At 33.8% G+C, this 16846-nt stretch overlaps 1 protein-coding gene and 1 long non-coding RNA gene across 7 annotated transcripts; one reads left to right on the top strand and one right to left on the bottom strand.

Annotated features, from left to right (window-relative positions):
* Positions 1–4439: 4439 nt before the first annotated feature.
* Positions 4440–11660, top strand: LOC122307797 (probable beta-1,3-galactosyltransferase 2). 2 transcript variants are annotated; one of them, XM_043120894.1, is made up of 12 exons: positions 4440–4567; positions 4756–4890; positions 7061–7157; positions 7301–7374; positions 7487–7698; positions 7818–7881; positions 8474–8546; positions 8686–8806; positions 9300–9387; positions 9955–10080; positions 10177–10286; positions 11097–11660. In XM_043120894.1, the coding sequence occupies exons 2-12, from the start codon at positions 4781–4783 to the stop codon at positions 11243–11245; spliced, it is 1224 nt and encodes a 407-aa protein (XP_042976828.1). In that variant the 5' UTR covers positions 4440–4567; positions 4756–4780; the 3' UTR covers positions 11246–11660. The 2 variants fall into 2 exon arrangements, with proteins under 2 accessions (XP_042976828.1, XP_042976827.1); XM_043120893.1 differs by having other exon boundaries at positions 4452–4890.
* A 248-nt stretch (positions 11661–11908) lies between these two features.
* On the bottom strand, positions 11909–15210 carry LOC122307798. 5 transcript variants are annotated; one of them, XR_006241819.1, is made up of 3 exons: positions 14950–15210; positions 13955–14050; positions 11909–13293 (listed from the first exon to the last, which is right to left on the bottom strand). It is a non-coding gene; the product is annotated as an uncharacterized LOC122307798 (long non-coding RNA). The 5 variants fall into 5 exon arrangements; XR_006241816.1 differs by lacking the exon at positions 14950–15210 and adding an exon at positions 14287–14396 and having other exon boundaries at positions 11909–12135; positions 12212–14050; XR_006241820.1 differs by lacking the exon at positions 14950–15210 and adding an exon at positions 14287–14396.
* Between the last annotated feature and the right edge of the window lie 1636 nt (positions 15211–16846).

The raw sequence follows: 16846 nt of genomic DNA, 5'->3' as shown, positions 1-16846 counted from the left end.
TGTTTCACATGGCCTACTTCATTAGAATGGGATGAATGCTGAAATTACAAATACAAATTATTTCTAATTGTATGACTGAATAAGATTGTTCAATTCTAAAGAGAGATAGTCAAATTATGTGGGCTCTATAGCATTAGTACTGTTCACATTCTATTTTGGAGTAATGTAAACCCCATATAAGCATTTAGACCCCGTTTGGAATTTGGATTGATCTAAAGTTAATTTAATTTTAAAAAGTCTAACATCCAACACCCAACTTTCAAATTACTAAACTCATTTTAACTCAAAATCTCTTTACACGTAAGACTCACAACCTTTTTTTAATTCAAAACCTCTTTACGCGTAAGACTTACAACCTTTTTTAACTTCTCATAATTACATTTAAACTCATTTTAATATTCAAATACATCTAAACTCATCTTAGACGAGCTCTACAAAACTCATTTAACTATCTCAACTCACTACTATTCATAAATAATTCAACTCATCTCAATTCAACTCAACATCTAAATAGGGTTTTAATGTTCTGTCTATCATTTTTGTATTGAATCATTCAATTTGATCAAATAAGCAAGTCGGATATCAATTTTAAGAAATCAAAATTTCCAAGATTTTTATAATTTATCAAAGAAATAGTATACAAGACACATTTTAAGAATATGAAATGCCTTTAGATTTAAGACAACTAGGAAAGGTGCTGAGTACTTTTCAGTGCATTCTAGGAGACCCATCTTTACTCTTCGCATGTTAGCTATGGATGTTCATGCAGATCTAGACTATTCCTAGAAGAATCATACTCTTCCTCCCAAATTATATACAATTTGATTAAAGAAATTGGTAATCATTCTCTTATGATAAGCCCCTTCTGCTAAATTAGATCAATGATTCAAAAAGTTGCAGAAGATTGGTAGCACTAAAAATGGTAAATTGGCCCATTCTTAAAGCCCCTTCTTTTGACGGCTGTAGCTTTTAGACATAGATTGCCCTTTTTGCTCCTTTGAGAGTGGCCCAAGAAACCTCCCCTTTTTCATTATGCGTGTGCGGGTGTGTAAATACATATATTAGACACAGCACCAACACCAACCATCAAATGTCTCGTGCAATGACAGCTTTGGGTTGCTTAGACAGAGTAGCAAGTGGTGTTGTAAAGCAACGGCCACTCCTATTGCAAGCAATTCCTCCTCCTCTTTGTAGCTTCTTCCACCTTTTTCTTTACCTCAAATATTCTTTGAATTAATGCATTTTTGTAATAATTATTAATTAACTCAAATCAATGAAAAATGAGTTGTTGTATCATAGTCAAGCGATGCTGTTTGCTTATTATTTCCAAGAGTTGTTGTAGAATAAGATATGATGTCAACACGTGGCAAATGTTGTCCCTTTTTATCGATTGTGCCTTGCAACTCATGGATTGCCATTGCTGCTCTCTTATGGGTCTCAATCATTGTTATTCTTATTCGAACTAAAATTCCCATTCATTAGATCCTCTCTAAAATCTTCCTCTAGGTTGAACTTCCATCTTCCCAATTACACATGATTTAATCTTTTATCCCTTTTTTTCAGTTTTGGAATTACCACCAGTCATAAAAACATAGTCATCTCACCTATTTTAGACTCATATTCCATGTAAACCTTCTACGTTAAGAAAGTTACTATTGACGATAGCTACTTAAAGCTATTGACAATAAAAGTGACATGATGGCTTAAATGTTCAGTGAGTACAAAAGCAAAAATCTCTTTATGATAATGTATATCTCTATTCTAGATATTTAGTTCATGATTTAAATTATAGTAAAAAATATAACTTATAACCATATAATTTATAGTTTATAATTTAAGTAATAAGTTTTATTATTAAAAAATTATTTCTGTTTGATAACCATATATTTTAAAAACTTTCAAACATATTACATTTGTTTAGAAACAGATTAAAAAAGTGTTTTATGAGATATAAATGACGATTATTTGAATTTTTATAGATTATATCCATATCTTATAAAGTTGTAATTATTTTAAAATTATATAGGTATTTTTATTCATTAACAGTTTTTTTTTTAAATTTAAATTACGTTCTGTATTATCTGGAAAAACATATTTGGATAAAAGTATCAAAATAATATTTTTCCTCAAATATACTTTTTAACTTATTTGAGTTAAAAAGTGTTTTAATTTATAACATACAAATAACATAATTTTTTCATTAAATAGTTTTTAAAGCTATTTAAACACTTTTTAAGACTCATACCACAATCCCAAATAGGCCACTAGGCTGTAGAGTAATTAAATACTGCTCTAGTCTTACCATATAGCATACTCCACGAATGATGAGAATAATTTCGAACGAACAACAGTAGCCATGAAGAAGTCAATGAGAGAACTACACCCGATTTAAAATTTGTCATTCGAGGTAAACAATTCCACCATATACTATGATCTAGAATTTCTAACAAGTTAGATGATAAAGTATACATTTAGGTCTCATTTAAAACTTAGACGGAGTTCAGTTTAATTTTAAACTGAATCTAACATCTAAATACCTAATTCTTAAATCACTAAAGTGACATCAACTTAAAATCTCTTTATACGTAAAATTCACAATCTTTTTTAACTTTCTATAAATATACCTAAACTCATCTTAAGTGAATTTCTTAAAACTTATTTCATTATCTCAACTCACTACTATTTATAAAAAATTTAACTCAATTTAATATCCACACGGCACCTCAATGTCTTGATTGAGAACCCACCATATCTTACCAATGCAAGTATTCACAATATATTCTCAAAGAGAAGATATATGAGAATTATATATTTTAATATAATACATTAATTTTAGAGAAAATATATTTATAATTGTAAATTATATAATTATTATATAATTATTTTAAAAATTAAATAAAATATAATATTTATATAAAAAAATTAATTTTTAATAATAAATTTTATTTTTTTAAATAATTATACAGTTAGAATTACTCTTAATTTTATTATTGCTGCCCGACAGATGGTCCAAACCGACCAATAACGTGACTTATCTGATTAGAAGTAATTTATAATTATTTTTAATCATTATCTGTTCCATTTTAATGTATTATCTGTACGAACGCATACCTTGCAAGCAGATTAGAGATAAATCCAAGGCGTAAGTTCCCAAGACAAAATATGAATCTTTCTAAATGACGGAAGTGCCCTCCACAAAAAACAATCATCGGCGTGGTCTCATTGCATAATGACACGTTGGTGTCTTCCTGCACCAGCCACGTGAGCTTGGGGGTGACCTGTAACACCATTCATGGACAAGGTAAGCTGGTAAGGTAGTGCTATAAAGGGACCCACCCAACAAGGATGTGCCACGTAATAATAAGCTTCTTCTAAATCTGATCATGTGCTCTCCAGCAGCTTTTCTAAATCCAACCCTCATCCGTTGCATTGATAAATAAAGTAAAAGTTGTAGTGTGAAATCCCAAGTCAACATATTATAATTCTGGTTGATCATGCATGCTTGGTTGTCATGGACCTAACCTCTCAATTAGTTGGGAATACTTTAAACAAGCACCTAAGACTTCCATCATAAGGTTAAATAATATAAAATCTGAGTTTGTAAATGGTCCACATCATCCAAACCCCTTATTGCCAAAAGCCTAATAATGCTTATGCCCCCTCCCAATCAAATCCCATCAGTCTAGAAACGCATAATTTCGTGCACTTTTTTTAAGTTAACCCTTAATAATTGTTGCATTACTTCACCATGTTGTTATAGCAAAAATGTCACTCTCTAATTAGTGCTAACTTTTCAAAGTCATCACTGCATCAAATACTAGTTCATAATGTGCAATAAGAATAAGTAAGTTTGGATGCTTGGAAAATGAGAAATGGGGATAGGAAAATGGTAATACTAGTTTGTTCTTGTTCTAAACATAATTGAAAATATTAATGGTTAAAGTCTGGTTTAGTTATCAACTACCAAATTATCTCATCTTATCATTATAATTATTTAAATTTTTTATATAAAATATAATAAATAATTAAACATTTTTATATTTTAAAATAAAGTTTATATTATAATAATATTTTATTTAATTTTTAATATTTCATATCATTTGAAGTTTTGAACTGTGTAATAAAACAAGAGCTAAATCTCCTTTTTAGCTATCAATTTTGTACAACTTTTTATGAATATTTTGGCAGGAAATTATTTTTTAAATTGCTGATAATCTTATTAAAGGTTTTTTTTAAAATATTAAAATAAATAAATGATTCCAGGAAGAATAAATAAGTATACTGCCCCGAATTATTATTATTATTATTATTATTTTAAAAAAAGTATACTGCTCCGAGGGCATTTATGTCACTGGGGGAAAAGTTAAGGGTAGGGAAGGTCTGACAAGGACCGTTTGGTAAATTGGTAGTATGAAACATTAGCGGTTAGGGAGTCCTCTCTCAGGCTCTGCCCCCTGTTCCAACTTCCCTTGCCTGCCAGCAAAGAAGTGTTGAGAGAGAGACAAAGCGAACAATAAAGAAGAAAACAAACTGAGAAGTTATACAACAGAGCAACCTCTCTGCTCTGGTACTTTCTCCCCCACGCTCTCTCTCTCTCTCTCTCTCTGTATACTTTGGCTCTGCCTCAAATCTTGTACCAAGCTCACTTCCGAGTTTGATTGTGAGCACTTGGGCTTTGTCTGCTTCTGGGTCCTCCATTTTTTTTAAACTCCTTGTACTCTATATGGGTTTTTCTTAAGAAAGCTATTGCTTTAGGAATACTGGAGAATCTAGCTAGAAAATGTCTTGGAAATGCAGAGGAGAGCAGTATCCTAGAAATGTTATATCACAAAGATGGGCACTTTTGCTTTGTCTCGGTTGCTTCTGTGCTGGAATGCTCTTCACCGACAGGTATGTATATCTAATATGCTTTTTTTATTTTTCATTTTTCGGTTTCTGCAACTTTTTGGAAGGCAGTTTCTCCTGGATTTTAACGAGTTGGTTGATTTATGCTTTTCCTGTAACAAGTGCAATTATATTTCTTGGACTTTTATGGGATTTGTGAGTATTTAATATTTTTGGTAACAAATTTATAACATCTAATTCGATGATTTTTATGTTTTGGTTAGCTGGAATGGTCAGAACTTTTGTGATTTTCAATGCTCTGATTGCACTGAGATTTTTTTCACTTGGGTTTCATTGTTTTATGACATACAATATCTGCGCTTCCATTCGCTTTCATGCCTGTGATGTACTTAACGCACCCGTTTTATCGTTGAAATAAGGTAGATCTAAGCCATATTAATTTTCTGTGTAGGATGCTATTCCTGCATAGTGTATAACATTGGGTACTTGAGAGTCGGGAGTCGAAAATCGTTAATTCTAGTCTGAAACTCTGCAAAATTTCTTGTCAATTCCTTTATCGTTTAATGGATCTTCAGACATTATTTCAGCTTGTATGTATAAGTGGGACATATACATGTCAGATTTGAGGACCCTGAAGAATATTCCCAACTTCTTGTTCCGTATACTCATTATAGCACAGAAGGCCGCTGACGTCTCTTATTCAATGCTGTACTCTTAATTATATCTCTGGTGATGGCAATTGGAAGTCGTTGATTTTGTTAATGTAAATATTATTGTATTGGCTTATTCTAACTACAAAACTTAGTTGAATTAATTGGTAATTAGTTTGGATTAGGCTTAATTTGAAATTGGGTTAAAAAATTCAAGACAAAGTTGAGTTCGCTAGACTCCTGTGAGATGCACCATATACTGAAGCTCATACAGAAATTTCATTTGGTACTTACTCAACACCTGCTTGAGCAAACCTTAACAAAGAAATTTTGCTCGAACACATGCGACAGCCAGTCGAGCAAACTGCTGCTGATTAGTTTGATAGATGCGTATGAGACCTGCAGCCAAGCGAACTTGCTCGAGTTCAAGTCCTACTAGGTTTCTGAATTCCAAATTTAACATTATTTGCGTACTTAAGCTTAATAATGCACGATCTTCAATGGAAACTTGGGCATTATTTTTAGAAATCTAGATTTTTTCCTAGTGAGAGAAAACTCAATGTGAGGTTTGAGCCTTAGAGCAGAATAGTTTTCTCTCCTATGCATAGACTACCAAGTTGTTTATATTTTTTATCACTTTGTTCCGGGAGAGCCAAGAAGTTTATTGGTGTGCTGGTAAATTCGTCAATGGTGCTGCTGAAGTTTCAATAGATTGGATGAAGCTTGTTCGTGTGTGATGTTGTAGAATAATTCCGGAGTTCTTGAACTGTTGTGTTAGAGATTGAGTGGGTCACTCATCGGGATTATGGTCTAGTATTCAAGTGTACGAAGGTTTTGTTAGATCTTAAATAGATTATAACATTTTTCTTCTATCATGGACTTCAGCCAAAGCAGTTTTTCTTTAAAATTTCTTCAAAAATTTTCTTTCATGACCAATTCTTTGTGTTCATTATTTTAATTGCTTTTCTGGATTTTGGTTTAATGTTTGTGGTTGATTAAAAATCTAGATCTGTCAGAATTTAAATTCCGCTGTGTGAAAACAATTATTCACACTATTAAGTGTGTTTGGGACCCATGGCATCTGAATCATTTCATCTTTCGTTTGTGCTAGCCACCAAACCTTGCTTAAGTTAAAGGAAATACCTTTTTCCTTTTTTCATTATTCATTTTTTTTTCTTTTTTCTTTTTTCTTTTCTTTATGGTTCATATTATTGTTTGATGACAAAGTTTCAGCTTATTAGCTGATGTTTTATTTTCATAGGCTTCATCTGATTCTATATTGTTGTTTGGGTATGCATTGAATTTTCAGCATAGAACACTTTATATTTTCAAGAGTTGCAGCAATCCTCTTTAGTTATACTGGCACATTCCTTGGTGTTTTCTAAGAAGTTTGAGTTTCTTTTTCAAAAGTTTTGGCTAGTTAAGGAGTTGTATACAAATGATACGATTGAAGACATGGTAATCTTCATTTAAACTGTACCAGATAAAAAAATAGCTACAGTTGCTGTAAAGAAACCTGTTGCTGAAATTTTGTGACGTGTTAATAATAAAGTAAAGTGGTGCAGGATGTGGGATGTTCCTGAACATAAAACAGTTGCATGGACAACTGCAATGGAAGCAGAAACATTAAAATTAATTTCAGAGGGCTGCAATCCAAAAGCTGTGAGCATCACCATCCTATTATTGCTAGATTTCTTTTAATTCTTTCAGAGAACTTTGTTCAAAATGTTGATGTTTGTATTCCATTTCTGTTATCTTCCTCATCTGAATCTCTTGTGCATTTTAATCTGCTCGGATTCCTTTAGTTGCATCAAAAGGAAGTAAAGCATGAATCAAAGGACACTCTGGGGGAAGTTTTTAAGACTCATAATGCTATACAGTAAGTCATTCACGCCTATTCTTATTTATTTTCTTTCTTACCCTTTTTCTACTAGAAAGTTGGTTGTGTAGTATTCTGAATGCAACATAATAGTATTACATGTTGAACATAGGACATTAGATAAGACTATTTCAAATTTAGAGATGGAATTAGCTGCCGCAAGGGCAGCTCAGGAGTCTATACGAAGTGGCTCTCCTTTATCGCAGGATCTAATGAAGAATGAATCATCTGGAAAAAGACAGTATCTAATGATAATAGGAATTAATACTGCTTTTAGCAGCCGAAAGAGAAGAGATTCAGTTCGTGCAACATGGATGCCACAAGGTTCAGATTTTATTTCCAGCTTTCACCCCCCTGGTTTTTCTTGATTACTCTTATGCTATTCTGGTCGCTCATTTGGCTCTGTTTTCTAATGATCTGTGCGTCTGAAAACACAAAAATAGGTGAGAAGAGAAAGAAGCTGGAGGAAGAGAAGGGCATTGTCGTTCGATTTGTCATTGGTCATAGGTGGGTTATTAATTCTCTTTTGATGCCACTTTTGCATAAGTGGAGACTATGTATACCTGCACATATTTATATTTTATTATCATTTTAATTGTCAATTTGCCACAGTAGCTTAGCTTTTGAGTTGGTGGGCATAAAATTGGTGGATTACTTTAATATGCCTGATTAAAAAGCATCATTTCCTAATTCTACAGTAGCGGATGGGTGCTGATGATTTTATAAGTTGCTTGCCCAAATTATGATATATCCTCTTTCTTACAACCACTTGGGTGGAGCATAATTTATTCTTTTTTAGCTTTTTCTTTGGAGGTAGAAACACAAATCTATCTATTGGATAGAACAGTTTGATCTCCCAAGTCAATATTGTTCATGTCTGTTTCATGCAAACTGTCTGGATGCATTTTTCTTGTTTGGTTTAGTTCTGAAATTCCATATGTTGACCATAGTTTTTAGTCTATCAACAAAACGCTTGCACCCCAGGCACTTTCATCTGCATTTTGACTTCTATATCCAACAGCTAGCAGACAGCAGTCATTATAGAAAACTAAGAATAGAGACAATGGATAACTAATATAACATTTTTCTTCGTCATTAGTGCCACATCAGGGGGAATTCTAGACAGAGCTATTGAAGCGGAGGACAGAAAGCATGGAGACTTCCTGAGGCTGGTAATTCATTCATATATTGTTCTCCCATGTTGCCTAATTTTTGTGTCATATATTATTATCTCGGAAGAAGTTTTCACCGTATCAATTCTGTTAGAAGAAGATGTACATTTGACTTTATGCATGCATTAATTGAGATCAGGACCATGTTGAAGGCTACCTGGAATTGTCTGCCAAGACAAGGGCATATTTTTCAACTGCTGTTGCTTTGTGGGATGCAGATTTCTACATTAAAGTTGATGATGATGTCCATGTAAATATAGGTGAGTTATTTTTTTCTTTACTAGGATAACCTTGTGGGAATCATAAATCTGAGTTGTTTAATTTGTATTCTTTCTTATTTGGGAGTTACAACTCAATATGAGGTTTACAATCTAATAATCAAGCAAAGCTCTTAATATGTGATAAATGTTCACCCAAAAATTTATCACATAATCGTGCTCTATCAATGCCCCAAAAATCGTGCTCTATCAATCCAATAATAGGTGAATAATGTAGACCAGTTCGTGCTCTATCAATAAATCGTCCTCTATCAATCCAAATCGTGCTCTATCAATCCAAAAATCCAGTTCGTGCTTAATATGTGATCAATGCCCCAAAAATAGGTGAATAAACCCAATAATCGTGCTCTATCAATGCCCCAAAAATCCATATCTGATGATTACAGTAGGTTAATGTTGCCAAGTGTCTTTGCAGCTTGTTTTTATATGTTTATTCTTTGTTACTTTGACTAAAACTCATCTCATATTGCTGCAGCAACACTTGGAGAAACTGTAGTAAGGCATCGATCAAAACCACTGGTATATATTGGATGCATGAAATCTGGTCCTGTTCTTAATCAGAAGTGAGCCCTTTTTCCCCTTTTCTCCTGTTTTATGAATTGTGTCTTTTTCTGATGAATGCTGAGAAAGTAATTAATGTAGACCAGATTGTCTCTGTTTCATGAAGATGTTTGAGTGAATGAATTCTTGCTAGGTATTGAGTTTTGCTCAATCCAGATTCCAGAGACAAACTGTAGTGAATTTCTGATATGATAGAAAGTTGGCTTCATTCTTGCTTCAGCCAACTTGGTTCGCTTGACCTTTGCTTGAGTGAGTTTTGTTATAGAAGTCCCCATCGTCTGTCCTGAATTTTACTCAACACGTGCTTGAGTTAACCTGTGTTTTTTCCTTTTCATTTTTTATTGGGATTATGAATTAGGGACCAATTTTAGAGTCCATTTGAACATTATAGGACCAGTTTGACATAATCATTTGTCATTGTCTATACCGTTTTCATCATGGAATTCTGTCTTAAATTCCTATATTCCTAGGCTCAGTTGGTAGGCTTATAAAGAGTTGTGAAATCTAGTCTTACCATGTTGTATTCGTACTTATCTTCTAGTTTCATAACTGCCCATTTCATCATACAGGGGAGTGAGATACCATGAACCTGAGTATTGGAAGTTTGGTGAGGCAGGAAACAAGTATTTCCGTCATGCCACAGGACAGCTCTATGCTATTTCAAAAGATCTGGCTACGTACATATCAACAAACCAGTAAGACGACATATCAATAAACCGGAAGCTAATATGAACATGCAGGTTGTTGGTTTCTTTTTGGAACTAATGTCGGTTGTCACATTGTTATCTCAGGCACGTTCTACACAAGTACGCTAATGAAGATGTCTCACTGGGATCATGGTTTATTGGCCTTGATGTGGAGCATATCGATGATCGGAGACTATGTTGTGGCACTCCACCTGGTAAAATCTACTTTCATGAAATTTCTGAATTATCTTGCCAAGATGGTGTTATTACTTGAAGAGAGAGGATAAAAAGGCTGTGTGAGCATAATTTTTTTGGTTTATTTCGAGAGAAGAAAAATAAATTGAGCCATATATAGATTCTGTCATGTGAACTGAAATCACTCTCTACCTTAAGAAAACTAATTCGCACATCTTGTTCAAGCATGGGAGGTCCATGCCAATTTTTCTCCTGGAAGAGAAGCACTCCACAAGGGAAACTGAATTGGCTAAGTGATAGCAATGACATGATTTTAATGTTTTATCTTTCCAGAAGGTATGAAGAACTTATCATGTGAGGTCCTTGCAAATATATACTTACAACCAATAAAGATACCCAATGATGGACCCCAGATGGGACCTCTTGAATACTGAATGGTAACATAAAACCATGATATTAGTCATGTTTTACCTTGATTTTGTGTAGTTTGCTTCTTTTACTGTTGATTTTCTTTTTCTACTTTTCTTGTGATCGCAATAATAACTATGATTTCAAATAGTTGGATGGTGGCTTCCGCATTAAAATTTTATGAATCATATATTTGAAAGTGCAGGAAAAGCGTACAGTATTTATAAAGGTCGTCATATGACTTATTGGCTTTCATTCCTTTGATCTGGGCTGTCATCTTCATGTACCTTTGGTCTGTGGTGCGGGACCAAATTAAGGAATATGGATACCGCGCCACCATTTATTTGATCTGATTACAAACTTTGAGAATTTGTTTGTTTATTATTATAAATTTCTTAATTAGGAACTTAATATTGCTGCAGATTGCGAGTGGAAGGCTCAGGCAGGCAACATTTGTGTAGCTTCATTTGACTGGAGCTGCAGTGGGATTTGCAGGTCTGCTGATAGGATTAAGGAGGTCCATCGGCGTTGTGGGGAAGGTGAAAGTGCTCTGTGGAGTGCTTCTTTCTGAGAAGCATGCAGCTTGGAGTTCTTCCATACTCAGGATGATTATAAACTAGAGTAGTGAAGCAACCATGCATTTTTCTTTTATATTTCTTTTGTGTGTGTATAGAGAGTATGTCATCTACACGTGCGGGGAGAGAGAGAGAGAGAGAGAGAGAGTCGCTACGTGGACATTCTGCATTTTAAGAGAGGAGATTGACCATAGTAGCAACCAGAAGGAAGAGACAATCACCACCCATTCTTGGATGCTTGGAGGGCCAATTTGTAAGTTATATGAATTCCATGGCGATAAAGCGATCCTAAAAACTCCGTCTTTGCTGGTGTTTTGCTGCTCTTCCTTCCGTATATGGTATTGTAGTTCTGTTTTTCAACTATGAATTTGAAGAAATAAAGTAATACTCTCTTGATGATCTCTTTCCTAAGTTCTGCGTCTTGTGACAATTACTAATTGTTTTGAGCACATAATCAAATGGAATATTTATATATATACATATATATTATCAGTGAAGTAAATGATGCAGACAAGTATTTTACAACTTCACTGTCGCTAACGAAAAATTTACTGAAGGCCTAGGTAAATCAGCCAAGCCAATTAAGGAGGTATATTCTATACTCCTGTAAATTATAAAAGGAAAATGCTAAACTTACAATAAATTCTACTAAAAAAATGTTGCAAACTGGCCAGATGTTTATTATATATAGAGTACATTAGACAGGTACATGATACCAAACTGGCCAGCTTTGGCCTAGCTGATCATGATCTTATCCTGTTCTGACTATCTTTCTCCAAAAAGAACAATGGGTAACAGCAACTGTATTAATCTTAAACCCTCAACTTTCAAAACCAATCTCGAGTACTCTTTAAAGCTCCATATATACTTTTTTTCTTCTCTAGTACTGCAAAATGTGAGTAGTAAATAAGCAGCTTAAAGCCTCGACTGATATCAACTAACTTCAAGCTAGCATATCTCACCTAAACATGAATGTGGCTGCTGTGTTTCCAGCATCAACGTACGCGTACAACCTGCCAATTAAGCATCTCAGCTACTTTCGAAATGTACTGAACATGAAAACTGAAACCAAATTTACCTTCCATATCCAGTGGGTTTACCAACCCAACCGAGACTAGCTAAGAACGAAGAGTTTGAACCCTTGTGATAAAACAGATATATACAAAGACTCGACTCACTAGGGCTGCTTGGGAGCGGTGGAACGTGATATTGGCGCGGCTCAATCAAAAAGCAGGGCCCGAAACATTTTGGGCACAGATTTCTTATTGAACCGGACCAATATCCCGTTAAACTTATTCATAATTATTCTCCATCACCATGCATATTCACATATCCTGAGCAACAGTACTATATGGTCTGCAATAATATAAAAACAAACACAACAACAATAAACAAGGTGGTTAGTAATAATACTAAGTACAAGGTATCAATACATGATACCAAAACCTAGTTACGAGAAAAGTCTTCGGGTATATATGGAGAAAATGCAGTTCTTAAATGGAAGCGAGAAGTGCTTAGCTCTGATCGATAGCTGTGCGAGGAGGGCGAGAAGTAGTGGCCAGGGGAGGTGCATGGTCATGGATCGACAAATTAAAACGAGACATAGAGAGCAGATGATCAGACACCCATGTCTTAAAGAAGGTCATGACTTCCGATATGCAAACAAAAATAGATGGCCGGTGATGTAGCATTGAAGATGTTGCATTTAAATTTCCAACCACCCAACAAAAAAGAAGTTGGAGTATTAATTTAAGAAGGTACAGGAATCGTGAAAAAGCTCACGGACCGGGACAAAGATCAAAGATGGAGCTTTTAATGTAGCATTTATGGAGTAGATCAGGGGGAGAGCTAGAGTGTTGGTTCTGTTCAATTAGCATTTATGAATCAAACCGAGAGAATCTTTTTCTTTTCTTTTTGGAGTTATATAGATATGTATGTATACAACCACCCGCATGCATGAGGCACTTCGTAGGTTCAGTCGATCCGTTCAATCACTTTTGCAGCCACTGCATGCATATATTAACTTTCTGATATTGCTGTCTGCCTGCAATCGTTTCGGGAAGTATTTTTCAATTTGCTAGATTATATTTATATTTTGTCTATAATAAGCTAATTAATTAACTACGAGATTAAGTTGAAACTGAAATTAAATCATAGATAAAGGTCACGAACCATCAAGATATTTATGCAGTACGTGTACTTAATGCAATGAAACAAGCATGCATGGTGATCTGAGGCCCTGAGCACCAGAATTATTTGTAATAATTTATACCTTTCCTTAATTTGCTGCTTAAATATTTATTGATCAGTTGATGATATAAAATATTCCACACTAGCTATCAAGTTTACGTACGAAACATTCTGCAAAACAAAATAGCTAGGAATTAACCCGGCTGGTGAATAGATCAGTTTGAGGGTCCCAAAAACCTAGCTAATTCCAAACGCAGACATGCATGAGTTGGCCTTGTCAATGCTGGAGCAAAGGAAAGAAGCCGAAAGATATATATAAATATATATATGTATATATATATGTGTATATATAGAGGCAAAATAGCTGGGCTGGCCTTTGATAAAGCCAACTCATCTTTGCCTCTATACACACACATATATATATATTTATATATGTTGGCTATCACATTTTGGCTTTTGGGGTGTCATTATTGCAAGAAATTAAAGAGATAGTAGGGAATTAATCGACATGTTACCTTGTATGAAGATCAATAGATCCTTGAGCTCTCTTCCTCCTCTTTCTCCTTACAAATTTAGCTCGCATGCACGCATGGGTACTCATGTATCTAGGCCTACATACGTACATATATAATAATTAAACAATTACATATATATTATGCATGTATATATACCTGCACGAGCATGATTAATTTGTACAGATTATATATATAATAATAATTAGTAGTACTGATTACTCATGATGACTGATATATTAAGTAATATATGCTTCTTATAAAAAAAGGCAATAATTAAAAAAAAGAAAAAGAAAAGAAGAAGAAGATCAAAGAAGAAGAAGAAGAAAAAGTACCAGCGTCTCCGCCAAGCTGGTGCAGTGCAGTACTTCATTAAAAGAGGGATTAAAAAATTAGAAGAAATAAAAAGTTTGGGTTCGGAAAGGCATTTTCAACTGGAAAATATATAAGCTGGAGCGCCTCTCCAGATCAGAGACAGCTAGAGATCAGTACGTACGTTATAGGTAGAAACTTCGTGGGAAGCGCATGGAAAGTGATATTGGAAATTAAGGATTGTAGAGATCCAGTTTCATTGAAAGTGAAAGGAAAATTAATTCTTTTACACAACTTTGTTTTGAATCCGGGAGGTTTTTGTAAAATAATTTATAAAAAAATCGTCTTATAAAAATATTCTCAATATAAAATATAATTATATAAAAATAAAAAAATTATACGTGTATCATTACTCAATTTATAAAAATATAATAAGCCTCATATATATATATACATAAATATAAATATCAAACGCGCTGGGGATCGAAAGATATATAAGGATATATATATATATATATATATATATATATATATAATATAGCTCCTAATTATTTTGCAAGATCTACACGAATCTTCAACTAATTCCTTTAATTAAATTTCTTGAAGAAACAAGAAGTTCAACAATATTATAAGATCATCTTCTCGATCCTGAATTAATGACTGTGCAAGGCCAACAGAGTACGTACATGCATATGATCAGTTTGCTTTCTCCTTTCCTCCCTTATATATACACGCTGAGCCTGCAGGGATAGAGATCGTGCAAGGAAGGCAGCTTGGAATTTTTCTTTCCCTCTCGATGCTAGCTGACATGACTTAGGGTTAGGGAGATCATATTGATCTTGAGGAGGAGGACCTTATAGTGAATATAAATGAATTTCCTAGCTTTGTTTCTCTAGACGTTGCTACTATATTGAGCCCTGTTTGGCGATAATGATATCCATTAATGTCCATTGAGTAGAGGGGCAAGCGAGCAAGTGGGTGATGATAAATAACATGATAGAAAGAGACATACAGGGACATAAAGAAGCTAGGGGAAACTCAGGGAGATCAGATCAGTGATGAGCAATATATAATATTGCGATTTAGGAATTTAATTCGATCTTTAATTAAAATATTTTGTATAAGGAAAATACTTTTCATCATCATGCTTTTTAATTATCATCCTCTTAACAACTCATAATATAGTATCAAATGATTAGCAGATAAATGAAACATAATAAATAATTCATTAAAAATGTTTGGCATATTAAAATATTGTAATTCAACATAATATGCAAGTCCTGTGCTTAACAAGTAAGTATAATGGTGAAAAGACTTTTACCAACAAAAATGCGACGCATGATGTCTGTTTGTCTTCATTACTTCGTGTTCTTTTGAAGTGCTTCAAATCTCATGCCAGTTTCACCCTTGTTTGGAATTTCACTACAAGAAAAGTGAGCTTTTATGATTAAAATTTAATGACCAAAAAGCCTATTTCCTACGAAAATCGTAGGAAATAGTTTTTTTGGTTACTAAATATTGGTCATAAAAGCCTACTTCTCTTGTAGTGTCTTTTTACACTCAGTAAGATCTTTTTGAGGAAAACTATCATATTTACAGTTTTGTTTTACCAAATTTTACCATTTAAGATTGATTTTATTTTAGGCAAAAATTTTTCCATCTTTTATGGTAACCAATATTTCTTCTATGATTTTTTTGAGGGTTAGTAGATTTTTTTTTTTTTTTTATTGGTGGTCGGGGGCCTTAGTTGCCTATCCCTTTCAGCTCGATCTGGGTATCGTAGACTAGTCTAGAGTTTCAATCAATGGAAGAATGTTTCTCCTCAAAGTCAGAGTTGCAGCAAATTCACTCAATCTCATGCAACAAATCAATAAAACCCTCAACATGCAAAGTTCAATAAAATTCTAATAGATCAACTCTGAAGCCTAGGTTTCCACGACACTCGTCCCTCCCAAGGTACTTCCGAAACAAAGCATGGTTTTAATACTGGTTCTCAAAATTTGAGTTAAAATCATGCTAATCCATCTGACCCTCTAGGTTTTGCACCTCTAGATGCTAGGTTAAGTATTCTATCTGCCTTTGCAAATCTGCAACATCACATCTCCTATGTCATGATTGCTGTGAGGAGCTTCCTCATTCGGAACTTGGCCACGCCAACCATGACCTCTACCACTAGTTATGAATACTGATGAGAAACCATCCCATGACAATGCTAAAGCTTTGATGCCTACTGATGCCAGGCATAATAAGGGTTATTATGATGGCTAGTTAATCAACAAAAACTAGGGAATGAATTTGAGAAAAGATGCAAAAGAGAGAAAAAAAAAAAAAAACCTCTGAAAAATATTGATAAAATATCAAATTAGAAAATTATTTCATGAAACCCACAAGTCAGCACCAAGTAGCTTCATAATTCAAAATCATGAGAACTTTTTTAAAGAGAGAATATCTAGATTATTGTATGAAAATTAAATACGTAAGTAAACATGAATCTTACCAAAACTTTAGCCAAAATAAAAATCAGAGTCACTTCTAAAACTTGAAATAAAATATTTCTACAAAAATTAACATAAATAGATTACT

Source organism: Carya illinoinensis, chromosome 4 (assembly GCF_018687715.1).
Source record: "Carya illinoinensis cultivar Pawnee chromosome 4, C.illinoinensisPawnee_v1, whole genome shotgun sequence".
Classification (NCBI taxonomy): domain Eukaryota; kingdom Viridiplantae; phylum Streptophyta; class Magnoliopsida; order Fagales; family Juglandaceae; genus Carya; species Carya illinoinensis.
This window is presented reverse-complemented; position numbering and strand designations above follow the sequence as displayed.